Here is a 19288-nt window from a genome sequence, read left to right as displayed (position 1 = left end):
AGGAAGGTGCCCAACACGCTCTCTTAGAGAGGGCTAGAGGGTGCCCAGCCCAGGAGCCTGGCCCCACGCAGAGCACTCCCCTCTCTCATTCCTCTTGCCCTCTTTCCTTGGATGTTCCTCCAGCAAGATACAGAGCAGCCTGGAGAGGTTTTTATTCATACTTATTTTTAAAGACTTTGGGAGCTCTGGCATTTGCATCCTGGAGCAAGCAATGTATTTCCCATTTGCCCTGCACTGGGGCCACTGGCACTTCTCTTTGTTTAGGATTTGGTTTTAAACATGTCATCTGTGCCAAGATATGGCTTCACCTGTGTTTACACATGATTAGATATCACTGCAATCTTTCCTGGTCTTTTTTTTTTTTTCTCTGATCATAGTTTTTGACTGCTGTTTCAAACAATAAATCATTATTTTCCTGCTTCCCATGTATGGCAATTGTGTATTTGCAACATGAGCTAAAGCTTAACTGCTGGTGCATAAAACACATTCACCTCCAACCTGTACAATGCTGAGAAACACAATGCTGGTAAAGAGGGCATAGAATCACAGACTGGACTGGGTTGGAAGGGACCTTAAAGATCATCTAGTTCCAACCCCCCTGCCATGGCATAAAACAAATAACATCATGCTATTCCCTTTAGTCACACCTTTCGTTCAACAGCTGCCAAGGAATGAGTCTCCTGGAAACCGCACATCTGGAGCAGGCAGAAAGCAGTGAGGACAGTGGCTGTGTTCAGCTGGGCATGTCCTCTACTGGCTGTAGGAAGGGTAGAAGTAGCAGAGCTGCACAACCTCACAGCTGGACCGTAGTGATCTGTGTCTACACATGCAGATGCTTCTGCACCATGCCCTGTGCAGGAAACAGACTTGCTCTGCTGTAAAGGAAGCCAAAAGTTCGCTTGCCACTTGCTGTCTGGGGTACTGCCCTGGCATGTACCTGTCAGTGTTTCTGCACACCCACTCCTGAGCCCACCACTGGGGTAGATCTTAACTGAAAACACTGGAAGTGGGCCCCAAAGTTCCTCACATTATTCTTCCAGGTTAACCGCTTGCACTAGAACCATCTCAGCATCACAGCATTCCCTGAACACACCATTTTTCAAAATGCAAATATGGCTGGGGAAAAACATTACAAATGTTGCCCTTCATGTATCTTTGTATTTGGGTTGTTGGCTACCAGAACCCCCATAGACAAGACATCACAGTTGCAGACAAATGAGCAGTTTCCTTTCCACACTCCGGTGACCATGGTGGCAGAACCCATAACGACCTACCTGTGAGAGAGCCAAGCTCAGTTTTGTCTTCCAAACTGGGCAGATTAGGATGTTTTTTTTAAAAAATCCCCATTGCAAAAGTAAGAACACGGGTATATCTCTTAAAAAGAGCAGCTGTTTTCCTCCCCACTTGTTTTTTGCCACTCTTTTGTGCGGGAGCAAAGCCACAAGCTCCATGTACTTCAAAGTCCCATCTGAAAATGAGATGGCAAGCAGCACACGGGCAGCAGGACCTACTCTGTACACTCTGTTGCCCAGGACTCCCTCCCTCCTTCAGTCTGCCCCACTGAAGCCATGTGCATTTAGAACAGATCCCGAGATCACAGTATCTCTTATTGCAATACGTAGATGACATCTTTATTGAAACAGAACAAAAACCGTTATGCATAAAGGTGACTATTGAAATCTTAAACCAACTAGGCCTGAACGGGTATAAGGTCTCAAAAGAAAAGGCACAAATTGCATGCACGACTGTGTTGTACTTAGGAGGTGAAATTTCACCAGGGCAGTGAAAGCTGGGAATAAATCGCATAGAGGCAATTTGTGCCATTCCAGAACCGTGGAACCTACATGAGTTAGGAACGTTTTTGGGTATGGCAGGGTGGTGCAGATTATGGATAATGGACTATGGACTCACTGCTAAACCCCTGTATGAGGCCAGGAATAAACCACAGAAAGAGGCCTTTAAGAAACTGAAAGAGGCGTTAATGAAATCTCCGGCTTTGGAACTCCCAGATCTGACAAAGGACTTTCAGTTATTCGTCCATGAGAGACAGAGATTAGCGCTGGGAGTGTTAACTCAGAAACTTGGGAGCTGGAAGAGACCAGTAGGATATTTCTCAAAACAGCTGGACGCGGTAAGCACGGGATGGCCTCCATGTTTGAGAGCAGTAGCAGCGACTATTGTTCTAATACAGGAGGCCAGAAAACTGGCTTTGGGAAAACACATGGAAGTGTTTGTGCCGCATATGGTGACAATCGTCTTGGAACAAAAAGGGGGTACTGGTTATCCCCTAGCAGGATGATGAAATATCAAGCAATTTTAACAGAACAAGATGATGTAAGCTTAAAGACTACTAACCTGTTAAATCCAGCAGCCTTTCTAGGAACGGACCTAGAAGGAGGGACGCTTGAACACAACTGTATAGAGGTCATCGAGCATACATATGCAACTAGAACAGATTTAAAGGATGAACCTCTTGAACAACCTGACTGGGAACTTTTCACAGATGGTAGCAGCTTTGTGGAAAATGGAACATGGTATGCAGGATATGCTGTAACAACACAGCAAAAGATAATTGAAGCAAAAGTGCTACCTCCTGGAAAATCAGCACAACGGGCTGAACTCATAGCTTTTATGAGAGCACTGGAACTGAGTAACAAAAAGGTAAATATCTGGACAGATTCAAAGTACACGTTCAGCGTAGTACATATACATGGAGCATTATGGAAAGAACGAGGGCTTCTATCTTCTCAAGGGACTAATATAAAATATCAAAAAGAAATTTTGGAATTAATAATTGCTGTGCAAAAGCCTAAACAGGTGGCCATCATGCATTGCAAAGCGCATCAAGGAGGAACTTCAAAGATATCTGAAGGAAATACATTGGCAGACTGGACAGCTTGACAGGTGGCCCGGAAGGTATGGAATATGATGGCACTGATACCTCTCAAGGTAAGCCCACTCCATACCTATCTCTCACAAGATCCAAACTATTCAAAGGAAGATGAGAAATTGGCAGGACTTTTAAAGGCTCAAAAGAATTACTGTATATAACAGTAACTGGACAAATAATAGTGCCACCAGCTATAATGCGAAAAATTCTACAGAACGAACATCAGAAATGTCATTGGGGTGCAGAAGCATTGGTGACTTATTTAAAGCGAGGAATAATTTCCACACAGATGTTAACCATGGCAAAATCAGTAGGGTCAAAATGTGAAATTTGTTTGAAAAATAACCCAATAGTAAGAAAACAGGTTGAAATGGGAAGGATCAGAGTAGGGATGGAACCAGGAGACTGTTGGCAAATTGATTTTGTGGAATTACCAAAGACACAAGGGTACAAATACTTATTAGTAGGGGTTGACACCTTTTCTGGATGGCCGGAGGCCCTTCCCTGTCACACCAGTCAGGCAAAAGAGACAGTAAAGTGGTTGCTCAGAGAAATTATTCCATGATTTGGTGTTCCTTTAGAAATATCATCAGACAGAGGCCCACACTTTATCGCAACAATAGTACAGGAGATAAGTAAACTGTTAGGAATATCATGGAATCTACATACTCCATACTCCCTGGAGACCTCAATCTAGTGGGCAGGTGGAAAAGATGAATCAGACAATAAAAAGGCAAATCAGTAAAATATGCCAAGAGGCCAAAATAAAGTGGCCACAGGCACTGCCCATAGCCTTGTTGAGAATCAGAATAAAACCTAGAAGTGGAATGTCAGTAAGCCCCTACGAAATCCCCTATGGAAAACCATATGAGGCACCAGAACCTAATCCCAATACCCACATTAAAGGGAATCAGGATGTTTACAATTATGTGCTATCTAACCAGACTGAGAAGCACCCTGGTGTGGAAAATCCAGTGCATGACATGCAGCCAGGAGATCAAGTATACATCTGAAATTGGAATGAGGAACCATTAAAAGAACGGTGGGATGGACCTCATCAAGTACTATTAACAATGTTCACTGCAGTAAAGGTAGAAGGGGTGGATTCTTGGATACATTATACATGGGTAAAAAGAGTTCCAAAAGTCTGGGAAACACAGATACTAGGCCCTACGAAACTGAAGCTGAAATGTAAATAAGATATCTGGGTTTTGTTACAAAACTTTGATTGTCATTTGGTCATTAACACAATTGACATTTAGTCCTATCTTAGGAATTTTTCAGAAAAATGGTTTGACAAAACAAGATGCCATTTTGACCTGCAAGTTCACGGAAACCATTCCGATGGGACCGACACTTATAAAGAGAAATGACTCGCAACAGTGCATGGACTCATTGAATCATAGGAGCAGTAACTAGGGAACATCCAAAGTACCCCACACCTCCACCTACCTATCAGGAGACAGCTACCTAAGAGAATGAAAATACTTGCTTAAGTTAAATGAAGTATCTTCAAAGGGGGGAAATGTTAGAGAGGGTGAAGTTTTTACAGTAAAATAATCATATAAAATAGTAAAATGATTATATTTGAGAAATTTATAAATCAATAGTGAGGCTTTGTATATTAGGAGACACGTTGTAACTTTGCCGTTTTGTATCATAGTTACTCTGTAACTAAATGTTACAATGGTCGTCTTGGTAGCAAGAGCTAAGATAACTGCATATGGTGAGGGGAGTTATGGGTGTATGTATTGTAAAACTCTACCCAAGCAGAACCTAAGTTTAAGATAGTCAAAAAGGGCATACCAGAAGCATCCTGGTGAAGATAAGAGAATGCTAACGTCCAGAAGACGACTGGGACCTGGCCAAGTAGAGGAAAGGTGAAAAGGACAACCTGAGGAAGACTTCTTACTTCATCTGAGGAAGACTCCTTACTTCATCAGGGCGACCACCAGAGGGGGCTGCGCAAGCGCAAAGGAGGCTGATGTCGTAATAGACTGATGTAGCAATCCTTGATGCATATGTATTAGTCAATGATATAATCTGTGTTGAATATGTATTAGTTACAAAATTTTAGTGTATAAATTGCGAACGCGATGTGACGGGAGTTGGAACCAGATTTGGGTGCGTACCCCTGGTTCCCGGCGCCTCAATAAAGCACCTCATATAACCATCCCGGTGGTTATGTGTTTGTCTCGACGCTAACACTACTACTGCAAAGGGAAACGGAGGAGAGGAAAGAGCATACACTGCTGTGTCCAGGGACCAAAAGTGAGCTCAGCAGGAATCTCCCCTGCTTAGTTTAATCTATGCTTGGTCTCCAGGGCAGCAAACAGAATGAAAGTCCTTAAAGTTCAAAACATTCACAGCAGTATCATTTAACTATTCTTCAGCAGCTTTAAGGAAATACCATAGAAAAGCTTCATTAAGAAACCTGTAAATCACTGGAGCTTAGGGGAAAAAATATCCCTAAACTTTACAACATGGTATCTTTCAAACAAAAAACGCCTGTAAGTCAAGAAGCGAAAGCTAAACCAGTACTGCATCTCATTTTAAGGACATCCAAAAATCCCTATATTTAACTCTGATGATCAAACCACTCTGAGCTGTTCGCATCTATCTTACGGTTTGTGCCCATGAATTCCATGTGATAAATGCAAAATATAGCCTTTGGGTACATTTTTGTGAGTCTGTAAACTCTAAAATCAGTTTACGGAGATAATTTGCAACAGGTCAATCTGTTCTGAAAATACCAACAAAACCTTTAAAGCCTTCCAAATCCATTTTATTTTCTATTCTTTACTTTTTTATACAAGTGTTAGAACTGGTAAGCCACAGTTGGTACAAAAGCACCAACAGTGAGCCCATGCAGCCAGTTACTATCCAGATACGGGGTTTTAGGTTTGGTTTAACTTGTCTAGAGGAATATGAGTAAGCTTGCTTCATTTTCCAGTGTAAGTTAATCCTTGAAACCTGTCAACCATAACAACTGAAAAAGATTAAACACAATGGGAAGCCTTTTCACCTCCTAACAACAGAAGGACAAGACTTCCTTAAGTCCGTTAAGAGTTTTACCCGGATGGGATTTGACAGTAAAGCTACACAGTGCCTCAGGTGTGGGTTCTAACTTAAAAGAGCAGACTTCCATTGAAGTATATATAATTTGAGGCTAGGCTGCCACCAAACTGAGGTATCTTTTCCTGCACTGCAACTCAAGACAACCAGGCACCTAGCAGATGCAGACTTTTGTAGGGTACTTTCAGCTAGATAAAGGTTCTTGAAATGAAATGCCAACCTGCAACCAGTCCTACACTTGTTTTCAACTTTTTAAACAACCAACAAGGGAACACCTGTGCCAGACCTTTGCAGTGAAAGGGACCTCTTCCAGTCCAATTTAGAAAACCAAGGACTCTCCCTCCCCCAGGACACCCATGCTCCTTCCCTGGCTATGGTCAGACTCATCCTTACTGGCTTCTAGCTCTGCACTCTGAGGCACCCATTTGCACTGTGAGAACAGGATTTAAACTCCAATATTGCAGTGCCTCCTGTTGAAATTAGTCCTATCACTGTTTGAGAGATCTGAACGAACAAGCTGACACTTAACTTCCATCTCCCCTCTACACAGTACAGTCAGTCAACTACTGCTTAGTTGGTGTTTCTAAAAATCTTTTCACAGTGCTGTGAAAAGCTTTTCATAATGCTCATCACTAAACCCATCAGCTCAATAGTTTGTGACTTATTAATAGGATATTCTCAGTGAAGTATCTGTTAAACTAGTATTTTCCTGATTCCACAAGTAATTAAACTGGTATTTATGAATAATGCAGAGCAATGTAAGCATCTTTTTTCCTAACAATTATGTGCCAATAAATGATCACATAACTGAAAGGCATGCTACAGCTAATGTTATCTCCTGCCCTAAAGGGCAAGCATCTCAGCTATTTCTCAATGCACATGTACTGGCTATTTAACCACATGTATTCTAAATTCTTATTTATACATTTAATAAAGGAAATAGCTGTGTTAGGTTAGTGACCTTTTATTTGAAACTAAGAGCAGAGAGCTGCAGTATTCTAGTATAATCATTTCCACTGCATGTGCAGATCATCAGAATTCCAAAACTCGGCAAAAGCACTCCAACACAATCATTAAATTGGTGTTGCTTTACCACCTCCTAATCATTACATTTGCTTCTTTAATCTCAGATGTATGAAAGAAGCAACATCTGCTCTTTCAGTGAACTTCATCACAATTTGCATTTTTCAGGAAACTAAAACCCTCTAAACTTCCTTTAAAAAATAAACCTCCTTTAAAAAAGGGGAAGGGCATCAAGAAAAAGGAAGAAAAAAGAAAAATGAAGAAAGAGAAACACAATTTCTTAGACTTTCTTGCAAGCAAGAAATAAATTAAGAATATATTTAAAGAAAGATAACAAGACTTTGTGCTTTCCCTGCAGCACATTCTGTGTGGAAAGCCACTTGCTTTTGCTTTGTACCACATTCTGTCCAACAGCCTCCAGGATAATGCTAATAAATTAAGTTTATTAATGGCATTCAATTAAGATTATGGTTTATCTAATTCTCACATGAAGCTGTAAACTTGTTTCCTGGAAAACAACATGGACGCTGTGCAACAGATGACCAATTAAAGGATTTAAGAACAATGTATTAATTTATTAACACCAAGACACACAAAAATAATCAGCTTTCACAGAAACAAAAGCATAATATAGTAATAAATCTTGCCCATTTTCAAAAGTTATCACCATAACCAAGGCTGCATATAGTCTGGTAGTCTTTCACAGAAGAAGAACCTTAAACTTCCACAGAGCTCTCTGACCCTAATGTTTTAACATCCTGCACCAAGCTCCTGAACGTTTCTATCACAAAACCTTCCCTTAAGGCAGACAAGTATTACCCAAATACACTCTCTTATTTTCTCAAACAACAGAGCAGTGCAGATTTTCTTCACCAACCCTGGCAATTCTGCATAGCTGCTTTAGGTGCACTAATTAAACTGTACTTACGAAGAGAATGCTCTTTCTACCTAGTCGTTTCTTGTCCAGATTATACTGATAGCAAGACATCTCAAATCTTCCAAGTGTGAAAGTGTTCATTAAAGAAAATCTTGGGTGGTGAATTACTTTTTCTTTTTTTTCTTTTCATCTGCTGCCATTTTTAATTTGACTTCTTCCATAGGAAGTGCTCCTAATTTCTTCTTCTTTGCATTCTTTACCTTTTCCTTGATGGCTTCGATATCAATTTTTTTCTCAGTAGAGGCTACATAGTAAAAAATACAAAGACAACAGAAATTAATTTTACTTTTCTCTAAATTTTAACAGTCTACAAGATGCAGTAAACTGCATCCAGTAGCATTGCCTAGGACTCATTTTATGTTCACTGCTGATTTTATAAACTATTCTAATAATAATTTTTGTTGAAAACAGTATTATACACTAAAATTTCTCTCAACAGAATTCAGAGAACAGTCATATAAATAAAAAAAAATCAGAAAAAGCCCTATACAGCTGCATTTGAACAGAGATGCTACATGCCAGATGTATGAAAGCCTGTGTAAGAGGCTTCTACAAAGGAGTGCCAGGGTTAAGCTACAAGTTAGGCACTTAATGCCAAGCAACATGAATAACCTACTCTATACTTAAGAGATAACATTTTTATTTTAGGGCGTAAGCCATGAGTCTGGATCCAACTCTCCTGTCTCACACAGTCTTTTGATCTCTGTTCTTCTCTACAAACTACTTGCTCTTGGAAGACTTAAGGATTTCAGGTCAAAATACTTAGCAGCTAGAAAAGCACAGTATTTGAAATGCAGCACAGTCTCTTGCAGGATGACTGAAAATTCACTGCCATCACAAAAAAGTACCGTGTCAATGCTGCAGAACACAGGCTTTTTGATAAAAGTGAACTTTTCAGTTCATAAGAAACTGTGTAATATACACTGTGAGAATACGTAGGTAGCACAGCTAATACAAAAGATTCATCACATACCTAATGCAGTGAATGAGTACGTAGTATTATCAATGAATCTGGAAAACTGAAGACTTGTATCTTTAGTGCATAAAACCCAAATTATTGAGAACACAAGTTCTCACTCTGCATACAGGGTGGTTTTGGTTTAACTTTTAGAAAAGCTATTTACCCTATCTTATACCAACATTTACCTACAGTGTAAGTTCTCAAGTAAGTATTGCTTTTGGGTTTCTTTTTCTTAACAGAAAAGCTATTTGAATGCAAAAGTTACGGCAGCTTCACTACAAGACTGAAAGCAAAAAAACTCGATGTAACCAGAACTGAGCTTGCCATCCCAGTATCTCCATTAGGAAAATGTTCTATAGGGAACTGTCATTTTATAGATACAGAATTATGGCCTGCATGATCTACCATCTGTCCCTGGCAATTACAGGCATGAATCTAATCACTAGGATTTTTTTTGCATGACTTTTTTTATTCCCTACAGCTATACCTCTGCAAAATTCACTCAGCCTAGGAATCAACAGCAGATGATTTTAGAGGTTTTAGAACAGGGAAAAAAAAAAAACAAAAAACACATCAACAGTTACCTTTCTTTGTTTTCACAGCTGGCTTTTCCTTTGGTGGAATAAAAGCTTTGTTTCTTTCTTCTTGTCTTTTCTTGAGTGCATCTGCTTGCTTTGCCTAAAGTTACCAATAAAAAGGCCAAACTATCAGTAGAGCACGGCAAAAGGGACACTCGAAAAAAAAAAACAAAACCAAACCAAACCAAGCAAGCAGTCTAACTGAACAGTGAGTTAGAACAACTTTACCTTTATCTCTTCCACTCGCTTTCGTTTCTTCTGTCTTTCTTTCAAGAAGTATTCACCACTTGCCAATTCTTTATCAATCTGCGTAAGACAAGTGCCAGAGAGCTTTAGGTTATTATGCACTATAAGCCAGACGTACAGGCTCAGGAAATCAGAACTAGATGGAGAAGGCCTCCCAACCTCGTTAGCAAGAACATGATTTCAAGTTGAGCTATATTCCTGCACATATCTATATTGCCCTATATATATTTATAACCAAATAAAGCTTCATCTGACCTGGCTTTCCGGCTGTGGAGGTGGGAATGGCGTGTACTCCTTCTTGGTATTTTTCTTCTTTGGCTCCTTGCGTTTTTTCAAGTTCTTCCGCTTGAACTTTGGCAAAAATCTGTCCCAACTTTGTGACCTCAGTACAGGATCTTTTGCTAATTCCCTTTTGATCATCAAAGTCTTCAGTAGTTTTAGAATGTCACAAAGAAGTTATTAAAAAAATAGTATTACAGTAGTAGCCAAGAGCTCCAAACTATGAGTTTTACTAATCTTTCTTAGAATGAATGCGCTACATCCAAATCTTCCATCTCTCACTTCAGTATAAGCAGAGGGGTTTAATTATGAACAGCAGACCCAGAAAGACAGGTATGTCTCAAAGCAGGGACGGAATGCATTGGAGGAGGTGCCTCAGTTTAAATAAGCAAGCATCAAGCAAACAATCAAAGTTTATAGATGCTATTCCTTTGATGTTTTCTGAGATGCTGCTAATGATATTATGGTAATATATCCTGGTACAAGTCTCAAAAAACAGGTTACCACACAGCAACATGGAAATTATCAACATATAACTCTCTGAAAAAAAACAGTACTTTCTTGTAAGCAAAGATGCACAGTGGACCATGCTAACCTTAATATTATATATGGGATGTATATTCTTCATTGTGTCCAGAACAACTTTTCTGACCTGTATTTAAGAAAAGAAAAAAAAAAAAAAAGAACAGAAAACTCAGCAAGTATTTTGTATTCTAATTAATTAAATTACCAGGTATATGATCTTTCTTCCTCTCCCAGCCACTACCCTTCAAAGTAGGCAGATTTAAAAAGCTACCACACATGGTTAACCAGAAGGCACAGCACTTCAGAAATAGCAGTAATCTTGTCATGTTTCTAATACACTCCAGCACACCCTACAAACATCACTTCCATGTTACCATGGATTTTATGTGTCATGAAAAACTTGGTTTTGATGAGCATTTTTCTCCTACATCATTACTAAAAATGTATTATATATTTTTTAAGGTTATATATAATGAATTCTGCAGTATTTTCATTCTTGCACCCCTTATCCAAAACTACCAAAAGTCTTGCTAAAAAAAAAACCACAACAAAACAGTAGCTCACACATACTTTTTTACTTCTAAGACAGTAAGACCTCAGAGTCGAAGCAAAATCCAGCAGCTAAGATGCTAAGACTACACCCATTCACATAAAAGTATCTCACACATAGCTGAAAAGTCAGTGAGATATTCCTGAGATTGCCAGATTTTGCACTTGAGCCTGGAACAAAAGTCTTTTACACAAATGGCTCATCTGCTCATCTGCCTCCCCTTACCTCTTTTAGCCCACTGAAGGGTCCAAGAGCTGAAACAGTGTTGCCTTGCACCATAATATAACAGTTTGTTAACAGTTCCAGGGCCTACCAAAAAAAAAAAGAAATTAATTAAGTATAAAGACCTTGCTCAAATTTGGGTCTAAGAATTGTCTGGTTACTACACCTATAGGAAATACCTTCAGAGTAGATCCTTTTGGCCCAAGAAGTCGTCCTCTTCTTTTTATAAAAGTGTCTCGCTTCCTCACCAGAGTGCCTATTTTAATGATATCACATGCAACATCATCCTGAAGGATACGAACTGCCTGAAGAGACAAGAAGCGGGCAACATCATCTGAATGTATCATTCAGAAGAGTCAAAAGAATACTTCAGTTTCTTCTTCTCACTTTGCTTTAAGATATATTTACTTTAAATATGTATTTTATTTTACTTGACTCACTTGAAAATCCCACATTTTGAAAACATACTATTTTATAAGTATTACAACTGAATTTGATACAAGCTTCCAGGATTTAACTCAGACCTGTTCAAATGGAACACTTCTTGCCAGAAGTTTTATTAAATCTCTAGCCCTGATGATTGCATATGGATCAAAAGTCTTCTTAGTGGTAGTGACAGTCATGCTTCCTTCAATTAGATCCAGCGCTGCATTCACATACTGCAATATTTGAACAGAAATAGTGAGTCAGCCTCAAGATCCTCAGAATTCATCTTTGGCAGTAAGAAGCTCACAAACAGAACACTACATACAGAATACAGATCCATTTTCCAAAATTCCTTAAGTGATTTTCAGCTTAAGAAAATTTGTACACACTCCTTGCAAGAGGATGTGGATGATCTCTTCTTCTAAGTAAGAGGACAGAGGTAACTGCCCCAAGCTGCATCAGGGGGAGTTTAGGTTGGATGTTCAGAAAGATTTCTTCACTGAAAGGGTGCTCACGCATTGGAACAGGCTGCCCAGGGAAGTGGTGGAATCACCATCCCTGGAATTGTTCAAAAACCATGCAGACTAGGCCCTCAGTTGCATGTTTTACTGGTGGACTTGGCAGTGCCAGGGTAAAGGCTGGACATGACAATCTTAAAGGTCTTTTCCAACCTGGCTGATTCTATGAATAAAAACGAAACATATGCGTCACAAGGCCCAAACCAGCGCCTCCATTGTCTCCCTGAATTCAGGCACAACAAAGTTGTCAGTGTCTGGATGCTGAGACACTTGCTGCTTCAGAGAGATTTGCTGCCAGCATCTGTAAAGATGTTAAGAACTGCAAGTCCGGCTACACTCTGTATCTTGATGCCGATAAAAAATTACACTACCAATTCTAAATGCAAGCATAGTAGAAATATACACAAATACTGTATCAGAAAAGCATTTGCACTTTTTTATAAGCTTGATTTGCACATTTTTATAAACTTAAGACCTGTATCTCCTAAAAGATACAACATAGTCTCACAATGAGTAAATGTTCATACATGTTCACCCAAGGCTTTCTGGACCAGTGGCCAGCACTCTTTCAAGTACGCTTCTCTGTACTTTGGGAATAACGTTGCAAAACTGCTTTCTTCCAGCAGCCCTTTGGGATTATCCTCTCTTGTAAAGGCTGGCTCTTTCCATCCATCTGGCACGGTGAGAAGTTCAGATTCATCAACTGCTACAAGTATAGAAAGAAGAAAAAAAAAGGTTGTTTTGCATCTCTTCTGACCTCAAGGTTAATTTACTGCTTTAGGCTATTTATTTATCAAAGGAATTTTCTCAGCTGAGATGCGCGTTGTGGATGGCGTATTACATAAGAAGAAGACCTAGGCTGAGGCGAGCAACCAGAGCACTATAACGAGAGGCACATCACCACAAGGCCCCACCGCTGTGTGGCCCCTACACCCACAGACGCCTCTGTGCCAGGCAGGTCGGGAAGCAGCCTACCTTCCCCACGCTGCCTCTCGGCTTACAAGAAACCGCAGCCAAGCTCCTCAGCCCCCGGCTGTGTATGGAAACCGCAGGGACCCCTGACGCCGGGACAGAGCAGCAGGCCCGCTGCCACGAGGTGGGCAGCCCGAAACCCGAAGGCTTCCCAGAAAACCAGGTACCAGCCCTGCGCGGCCGCTGAACCTGCTCCTACCTGCGGCCGCTTTCTTTTTGCTTCTATATTTCGGCTTTTCCTTTTGCTTCGGCCCGGCTCCCTCAGGATCATCATCCGCCATCTCTGACCGTGCTCTGCCTCCCATCACGCGGAACCGGAAGCGGAGTGCACCGGAAGGAGCGGCCACCATGGCCGCGGAGCATACCAGGAGCGGTGGTCGCGGCGGGCCTGAGGGAGAAGCGGACGGGGTGCTAGGGCGCGCTGCAGTGGCTCAGTGGCAGCTATGGTTTGAGTGGCTTTATCTTTTGCATGCAGAACAACACGCGTTTTCCTACCGGGTTGTTCTTCTCTGGGAGCAAAAGAGTGGAAATATAGCGGGTGCGAACAGGCAGGGATGCGCTCTGCCGCCAGTGAGGGGCAGTGCTGGCCACTGCTGCTTGTGAGCACAGAGGACTGCCGCAGCTCCCCTCAGGGTCCCTTTACCCCAAACTGTGCCTGCGCCTGGGCGGCAGCGGCTCCTGTGAGTGCAGCGTGGTCCGTCTCCAGCCAGCGGGATCTGGTGGGGGGGTGATACTGATGGAGACCTTGCTCGCTACCCCAGGGGGGTTCTGCATCACCTTTTGGATTCATTACAGGCACAGGCCCTAAGAAACTCAGTGCCTTGGTTGAGGTGAGAGGCATATATCAAGTCTCTTCTTACCCTCCTCCTCATTCATGTGAAACATCTTTTCCAGCCACATTCTTCAGATTTCAATTTCTATCACTATTATGCAAGGTAAAGGAAGAAAGATTCAGCATCATCAAAATGTACTCTGAAGCACACTGATAAATAGTTGAGGTACTTGAGTGCTCGTAACTAAATAAAACATGTTCCTGATGAGACCTAATTATGCAGTTGAATAACATAATCTGAGGTTCTCAAGGGGATGCTTCGCATCCTCCTCTCTCCCCCTTCCTGTATGTGTAACTGAGCGTTTTCTTCAGTCAAAAAAGCAAGACAGTGCCTTCTTCACTCTTTTTCAGGGATCATGAAAAGCCAATAGAGTGAAGAACTGGGAAAAACACCTGCATCTCTGCAGTAGGATGGTGTTGTTCTTGGCAGGTGTTCATCAGAACTGTTTATAAAAGCCTGCACTCTAGGTTATTTAATTACCATCGTGATGAGAACGAAATTCCTATCATGTGATCTACACATAAATATGGTATTAATTCAGAAATCATTTTTTACACCCCTCCCTTGCCCAAATTTGTCTTTGAACCTGACTGCTGTCTTTCCTAGCCTGCTCCATCTCGTAGCCCTGTACCCACACCATCTCCTACAGTGAATGAGACACCACGATCCCTACTATGTGCAAGTTTGCCATTGAGATCATGCATGGGTTTAGCCATTTATTGCAATGTCTGCCTGCCCATGTATTTCAGTCAGGTACAGCTGTGGAAGCGCCTGTGGGCCTGTGAAGGACAGAGCATCCCACCGTGGGGCTAGGAGCGGCACTCCAGTGATTCACCTTCTGCTCTGAGGACAACGGGGAAAAAAGCGGGAAGGGGAAAGCAGAAGGGTGCTGGCGGGTCCCTCCGGCCGTTTTGGGTTATCCGTCCCCGATACCGCTAGATGGCAGGACCGCTACGCTAAGAGGAGCATCCCCAACGGAGCTGCAGCCCGCCCTTTGGTTTCTGCTTGAAGGAGGAAATGGGGAGAGATGGAAGCGGTGGAGAACGTGCTCCCGCTGCCCCGCTGGCCTGCCTTGTGTGAAGAGACTGAGGTCCTGCTCCTGCCTTGCCGACGCCGGGCTTTGGATGCTGTATGCCACTGACAGAAGGGTGCAGTGCCCTGGGCGCGCACAGGGAGGCATTCTCTCAGCTCCTGCTTTCTAGGCTGATATCCCCTAGCGCTGCACAGCCTATATGCTCGGGATGGGGGTCCTTCCCGGCTGTAGGCACCCGATCCATCCGAAGGCAGGGATGGGCCACCCAGGGAGGTGTTTCTCCTCGGAGAGGTAGCACATGAAGTGCACAGTGCTAATCTTACCTGAAAACTGGCCAAGTGTTGTGGAAATGCAGCAAAGCAGATTTGGAAAGGGTTTGGGGGAGGACAAGTAGTTTAGTTCTGTACTTGTTTGTAGCCTGGCTCCTCCTGTGAGTAAGATGCAACCCACCAAAAAGTCAAAGGAATGGGCTGTAGCATGCTGGCAGTTTCCTGACTGGGATGAGAGGAGAGAGGTGAGGAGGCTGCAGGCTGTGAAGTGTCAGAGAAAAGAATACGAATTATAGGCTGCGGCTTGAGAGAAGAGAGAGCCCAAAGGAGAGGTGCAGGGAGAAGGTGTCACGACCAAAGCAGTCAATGAGGCAGAAGGTCTTTGCAGTAGTGTGCTCTCTGTGCGCAGTTTTGAAGGTCAGAGGAAAGGTCTTGGGTGAGATACATCTTTTTTTTTCTGCTGCTGACCTCTTGGGCAATGCTCTGCTCTGGGTATGTATCTCACACCTCTGCAGTGGCAGCGACAGCCTGCCCATGTGCCCAGTTCTCTCATGCATCACAGTCTTTGCCAGCTGCTGCTGTGTGGGGGTCACCAAGTCCCCCAGTCCTCTGTGCTGGAGAAGGAGGGAGGTGCATTGTGCAGAGTGTAAAAGGCAAGGGACTGGGCCTTGTGGCACCCAACCTCTCCAATTCAAAGGATCGACAACTGGTGCAGTGCTGCATTGAAGCGTGTTCGTGCCCAATTGAGACAGATCCACTAAAAGTAATAGAAAACAGAGGCAGTCATGTTGATAGACTTGGAAACTGATTCAGGAAGGTCCCTCACGTCCCCTCCTGTTTGATTCTTTAAAGGAGACATTAAATGCTTGTCTTTCCTCTTACCTCAGGATCTGTGGTCTGGTTGGGTATGGGGAAGCCACTTCCCTAATTCCTGGTAGGGACAAGATGCCCCCACAGATCTGCTTTGCTCCTCTGGGTAAGCCTTCTCAGGCTCCAGCCATAGCCTTTTTTATTAGTCACCACTCAAATGCAATAACCAGCCACTGCTTGCCTGGTGGGGTTAGGAGAGTGAGGACAGCTAGCTTAAAGACAGTGGCTGCTAAGGGGACTGGGGACTAAAGGCTGCTGCCCAGGTGATTCCAGCTGTGCTGTGACAGACCCACAGGAGCGGCATTTACCGCATGCTGGTTTGGCAGCTGAGCTCCCAGGCAGAAGAGGAGTGTAAGTGCCAGCATGGCAGGGGGGCACAACCAGTGGGACACAGTGCCGCTGCAATTCCCTGCCCTCCACCACCCTGAGGTCTGTGTGCCCTCCCAGTTCTGCCAGCACCAAGAAGCAATGTGTTTTCTGAAAGGAGCTTTCACTGTCAGCATATACCGTGTTCATTTTACAGCAGCCCAGTATGGGATGGAGACACCCAGGTGTGAAGTGCTCTGTTGAAGACCTTTGGGTGAAAAATACAGATCCCAGCCTGGCAAAAGCCCTATGCTTGCTGAACCCATCCCTGGGCTTTGGGTGGACCTGGATCAGCTCTGTGTGTGTGCATACGTGCAAGTGTTTTTTAATTCCTCTTAAAAAACAGCACAGCCACACATCCTCCCTTACATGCATCTCAGGCTATGTGATAAAAAGGACAGGACCCTGCTGTTAGAATGAAGGTACCTCTTTATTATGCAGCAAAGTAATTATTTCCCAGTCAGTAGATAAGACTCCAGCCACTTGGCACTTTCTTAACGTGCAATTTTCCAATCCAAAAGAGCAACTTGGGATTTTGTGATAATTCAAGCAATCAGATGAGCTCATGCACATGGCATTCATTCACTAGAAACGCCACACAGATCCCATTCAGCCTTAGCACTCATAAATCCATGTGACACTTTTATCTATTTATAAACTTTTAACAGCAGGTTATGATTGTTATGCAAGCCATTTTCCAGGGATTAATAAGCAGCTTGTGTTGATGGCAGCGAGAAGGGCCATTAACTGCTCTGGGACAGTCATTAATCTGTGGTAAATGCTCAGCATCTGGATCATTTCTATGTAATTAAATAATCAATACTGCCTTTTGATTCAAATAACTGGAGAATTGTATTTCAAATTTATCTTAGAGTAGGGTGTTCTTAATTCTTAGTTTACAACTGGGCAGGAAACAGGCATATGGGCAGATAAGATTGGCTCTTATATTATCATACAATTTTCATACAGAACCTCTGAAGTGATCAAAATATAGTTCACATTGGCCACCAAAACCTATTAATGGGGCTGGATGGAGGAAAAATAGTCACAGATGTGTTCTCCTTTTTTCTGTTAATATAGAGTTCTTTCATTATTGGAACAAAATTATGTCTGTGAGTGACCTGACACTGGAAGGTACCCTGGCAGAATGAAAATAATCAAACAGAAGCTCCCCGTGCCCAGCTACCTACAGAAAAGCCTCTTTTAATTCGTTCCCCATCTGGCTAATGCGACCTCTGTGCCTTCAAGCGAATGGGGTTGTGGTCTTAATTTCTCTCTTCCCTCCTCCTTTCCCTCTGCCTTTCTATCCCTGGGCAGCAGTGTAAGTCCCTTCTCTGGCTTTGTTTTGTTCTTGTCTTTGCTGTCAAATCCAGTGATGTGCAGACATGCTGATAGATGAAGGTAGTGGTGCCCATTGCAAACGCAGTCAGGCAAGAACAACGTTGTAGTGGTGCTGCTGCCTTCTCTGTGGAGAACTGGGGAAATGCCCAAGCAGGCAGAGCTTATCAGAGTTGAGGACAGGTAAGTGGGAGTTGAAAAAATGAATTTCAAAAGAAAGAAAGAGACTTACTTTATCATCACGGGATCATATGCTAATTCCCATCCTTTCAGGTGATCTTTTCACCATGTAATCTGAATCTTACCACAAGGACACGAAGGACAAATAACAACTCACCCTCACTGTTAGTGAGCTTAAAACCTAGAAGAAAAACAAACACTGATCCAGTCAGATATCTATTCATATTTTGAGGCTTGGAAGACAGGAAGAAGATTTTACAATAAATGGAGAGGAATATCACTGATGTGATAGCAAAGCTTTCAGATGTAGCTACCGTGAAGACACTTGTAAAGTTAGGCATGAAAAGATAAGAGGGTACAGTGGCCATCATAAATTCAGCTCAGCTGAAGGATAGCTGAGTTTGTGAGAACAAGGGCTTTCCTTTGAAAGAGAGCAGAGAAGAAAGCAAGTGCTAAACCCAAAGAGGAAAAAAGAGCTGGAAAATGAGAGAACTGCAAACCAAAAGGCATCTCAAAGGGTGAGCTGGCAAAGCAAAACAAAGATGATTTATGGCAGAAGGAAGAACCCAAGATAAGAAGGAAGAACCGATGAGTAGAAAACACGATGGCTTTGTCTGGGGAAAGACTCGCTTGCAATAAAATTGCTGTCAATTTGTGGACAAGAAAGGGGTGAGAGCCAAAATGGGAAAGGAATTTAGTATCATTGTGAAATCAAAGCAGCAGGTTTAGATCTAAAGGTCTCTGGAGCAAGGGATGTGCCTAATCATGTATTCATACAGTGACTGACAGAATGAGGCTTTTGTCTTGACTTCGAGAGTTGTCAGAAAACAAACACCGTATCAAGTTGTGCCACACATAAGAGATTAAAAATGTGAGGGTGAAGGTGAGTGCTGGTCAGGGTAGGTGTGTTGGAAGCTGGGGAGAAGGACATCAGGGAGCTGAGGATGGTGGTGGGAAGAAATGCCTAAATCAAAATATTGGTCCAAAGCTTCAGAGGGGAAGAGAGTCAAAGGATGATTACAAAGTGATTGCTCTCACCTGCTTTAGAAAGTCTCCCACATAGTACAGAGAGCAATCATATGTTCCCAAAGGCCCAGCAGGGGTGGCTAGCAGAGATTTCTCCAGCTGTCTCAGTCTCCATCCTATTTAGGTAATGCCTAACATGGCCTGTGCTTGCCAGGGCAGAGCTAGTCTAAT

The 19288-nt window shown here is 42.6% G+C and overlaps 1 protein-coding gene across 5 annotated transcripts; it reads right to left on the bottom strand.

Moving 5' to 3' along the window:
- Window positions 1-7411: 7411 nt before the first annotated feature.
- Window positions 7412-13498, bottom strand: KRR1 (KRR1 small subunit processome component homolog). Of its 5 annotated transcripts, none has more exons than XM_061454744.1 (10): window positions 13402-13498; window positions 12758-12936; window positions 11811-11945; window positions 11466-11591; window positions 11290-11373; window positions 10585-10641; window positions 9966-10136; window positions 9693-9770; window positions 9471-9564; window positions 7412-8169 (listed from the first exon to the last, which is right to left on the bottom strand). In XM_061454744.1, exons 1-10 carry the CDS (start codon window positions 13481-13483, stop codon window positions 8030-8032), a joined length of 1146 nt encoding a protein of 381 aa, XP_061310728.1. In that variant the 5' UTR covers window positions 13484-13498; the 3' UTR covers window positions 7412-8029. The 5 variants fall into 5 exon arrangements, with proteins under 5 accessions (XP_061310728.1, XP_061310729.1, XP_061310731.1 ...); XM_061454745.1 differs by having other exon boundaries at window positions 12758-12933; XM_061454746.1 differs by having other exon boundaries at window positions 8034-8158; window positions 9459-9564.
- Between the last annotated feature and the right edge of the window lie 5790 nt (window positions 13499-19288).

This window comes from Pezoporus flaviventris, unplaced genomic scaffold (assembly GCF_033815535.1).
Source record: "Pezoporus flaviventris isolate CSIRO_AGI_PZ_B2104156 unplaced genomic scaffold, CSIRO_AGI_Pfla_v1 ptg000016l, whole genome shotgun sequence".
Lineage (NCBI taxonomy): Eukaryota > Metazoa > Chordata > Aves > Psittaciformes > Psittacidae > Pezoporus > Pezoporus flaviventris.
The sequence above is the reverse complement of the archived record's forward strand: the minus strand, read 5'-3'. Positions and strand labels throughout refer to the sequence as shown.

Coding starts and splice junctions, on each gene's coding strand:
- KRR1 (XM_061454744.1), bottom strand. CDS start 13,483: ATGGCGGATGATGATCCTGAGGGAGCCGGGCCGAAGCAAAAGGAAAAG. Junction 12,937..13,401: donor CAAAAAGAAAGCGGCCGCAG/GTAGGAGCAGGT, acceptor CTATACTTGTAG/CAGTTGATGAATCTGAACTT. Junction 9,565..9,692: donor AGCGAGTGGAAGAGATAAAG/GTAAAGTTGTTC, acceptor TGGTAACTTTAG/GCAAAGCAAGCAGATGCACT.